Source organism: Branchiostoma belcheri, unplaced genomic scaffold (assembly GCF_001625305.1).
Source record: "Branchiostoma belcheri isolate BF01 breed outbred unplaced genomic scaffold, Haploidv18h27 scaffold22, whole genome shotgun sequence".
NCBI lineage: Eukaryota > Metazoa > Chordata > Leptocardii > Amphioxiformes > Branchiostomatidae > Branchiostoma > Branchiostoma belcheri.
The window spans coordinates 1754198-1756579 of record NW_017803713.1 but is presented as its reverse complement, the minus strand read 5'-3'; the positions used below and the strand labels follow the sequence as shown (position 1 = coordinate 1756579).

General features: G+C 44.6%; 1 protein-coding gene across 1 annotated transcript in view; it reads left to right on the top strand.

The window, feature by feature from the left end:
• The window catches only part of LOC109470289 (3 beta-hydroxysteroid dehydrogenase type 4-like), a 7520-nt gene extending 5843 nt beyond the window's left edge, over window positions 1-1677 (top strand). Inside the window, 2 exon segments of the mRNA XM_019769203.1 lie at window positions 330-484; window positions 486-1677. Coding sequence (XP_019624762.1) covers window positions 330-484; window positions 486-893 — 563 coding nt within the window. The 3' untranslated portion in view covers window positions 894-1677.
• The last annotated feature ends 705 nt before the right edge of the window (window positions 1678-2382 follow it).

The window sequence follows — 2382 nt, the reverse complement described above, 5'->3', positions numbered from 1 at the left end:
TAATTATCATCCTAATGATTGTCTTTGCCAATCATAAGAGAAGATCAAGATGCTCGATGCTATTGTCTCAAAAGGACTTTGATATCATAGTTAGATTTTTCTAAATCGTTGGCTTCTGACTTTACCTGACTGGCGCTCCCACAGACCAAGGACATAATGTCCTTGCACAGACGAACCCCACTGGCCGGTCTCTTGGACAATGCCTGCCGCGTTTGTATAACGCAGGATTACAATCATACTCTTGACCATCATAGTCATAAACATTTGATATTTCGTTTATGTTATAATTCCTTCTATTGGAGAACATAACGTTTTTGTTTAAATTTCAGCACTGTTTGGCGAGGGTGAGATGCCTGTAATCAAACATATTCTGGACAACGGGATCGACCTCTTCGCCAAGTCCCAGCCACGAGTGGGTAGGAAAGCCACCAAGTCACGCCTGACCTACACAGGGAACGTGGCCTGGGCTCATCTTCTGGCCGCACAAAAGACTTCTGCAGTCACCAGAAACCGTCGGCGGCGAGGTCTTCTTTGTCGCTGACGACACTCCCGTTGGGAGCGATTCCTGTATTCACAACGCCATCTTCAATCCTTGCGGAATCCGTTGGGATGACAACCTCGTGCTTCCTCTCTGGCTTCTCTATTTCATTGCTTTCATCTTAAAGTGGCTTAGCATTCTCATGAAACCTTTCTACAACTTTGTTCCGCCGCTAAACCGCGAGATTCTGATTCTTGTCAACACTAATTTCTTCTTCAGCTACAAGAAGGCCACCAGGCTTCTTGGCTACAAACCGCTGTTCACGTGGGAAGAGGCCAGGGAGAAGACGGCCGCATGGTTCGTGGACTGGAAGGCAAGAGGTGCTACGTTTCAAAGTGATCATATTACGCTATAGGTGCTACAATAACCTTTCATACCATTTAACTACAAATTGGTGTAAAGGTGATGAAATTTAACTGAACGTCTTCGTAACTGTCCGTTCGGTTCCAAGTGTTGCAGTTTGTAGCTGTCCCGATGAATGTCGCTACAGCACCACAGATCAGAGTTTGTCATGGTGCCCATAGCTTGCACGAATGCATAACTTCAGCACAATCTTACCACAAAGTTACCGGAATCGTGTAGTAGCCCATACAGTTGCAGAGAGCATTCATAATCAAAAACACGATTGAAAACATACACTGATAATTCAACACAAGTTCACCTAGTTTTGAAGCTGTTGACTGTATACATCGTATATAACTAATTGTGATTAGCCCACTCGATTGTAACACTTTATCAAAGACTTGTGCTATCCCTTATTATTTAAATAATTATGATATAGATATGTTAGGTTTTATTCGACATTAGGTCTTATTCAACACACTTATTTCATTGTTGTTACTCTCTTTATGTAGTTTGCCATACATTGTACAGATGTGCAATTGTCGTGCAATAAAGTTCTTCTTCTATAACCATAGTGTTCCGTCACAGTGTTCCGTCATGTTGTGTGGGGAGGCGTATTCAATCTTAAGTAGCGTTGTAAAGAATGTAGACGTTATCATCTTATTTAGGGACATAACTTAATAATTCTGATTTGTAACTGATTTTCTTCAGTTCGTTCTAGTTCTGCTCGAAGATGTAAAACGTGAGTGTGATCCCTTGCCCGCAGTATTATCAGCAGCACTACATTAGTAATTGATCTAACTTTGTTCTGACAAACATAAACAGCCATGAGACAAGAAGTTTCTTCTGTAAAAAGCACACCGTGTGCGTACACGTGAGGGAGTGCTGAACGCAAAGTCTATAGCTACTTGTTTCTCTTAATGACGCTCGTATACTCACCCACACCAGATCTTGAAAACCATGTTCATCATTATTTAGTCCTCCAGTCGACGCCTTTGTTTGCAGAATGCCAGCCACAAGAACAGCAGGGATAAAGAGGTTCTCTGAGAGCGAGCACACGCCCGTGTAATGGATTAAAATCACTAATCAGCAGTCGACATAAAGCGACGGTCACAACTCGCCGTGCGTGCTTTTTGTCCGTACGTTTTTGTCGTGGCTACGTCTGCTACGTTTTTTCTGCAAACGTAGGGTGGCCGGCCGAGGGAGTACGTCACTCGCAAGGTGTACGTACGTGGTCTGCACGACACGCCTGGCCGTCAGCGGTTGCGTGCATCGTACGTTGCGCAAGTGGTAAGTGAGTTGTACGTGCTTACAACGTACGATCTCTGTGCGATTGCCACGTTGCCGCGTACAGGCCGTACCTACACGTGCGGCGTGCGCACGATTTCCTTACTCACTCGCACGTTGTAAGTGCGTGCACCTCCTGATAACTTCATCATCACTAGCCGCCCTGGTGTCTTCCGCGGCCCGTTTCTTTGGATCTTGTCTGGTAGACTTCTTTT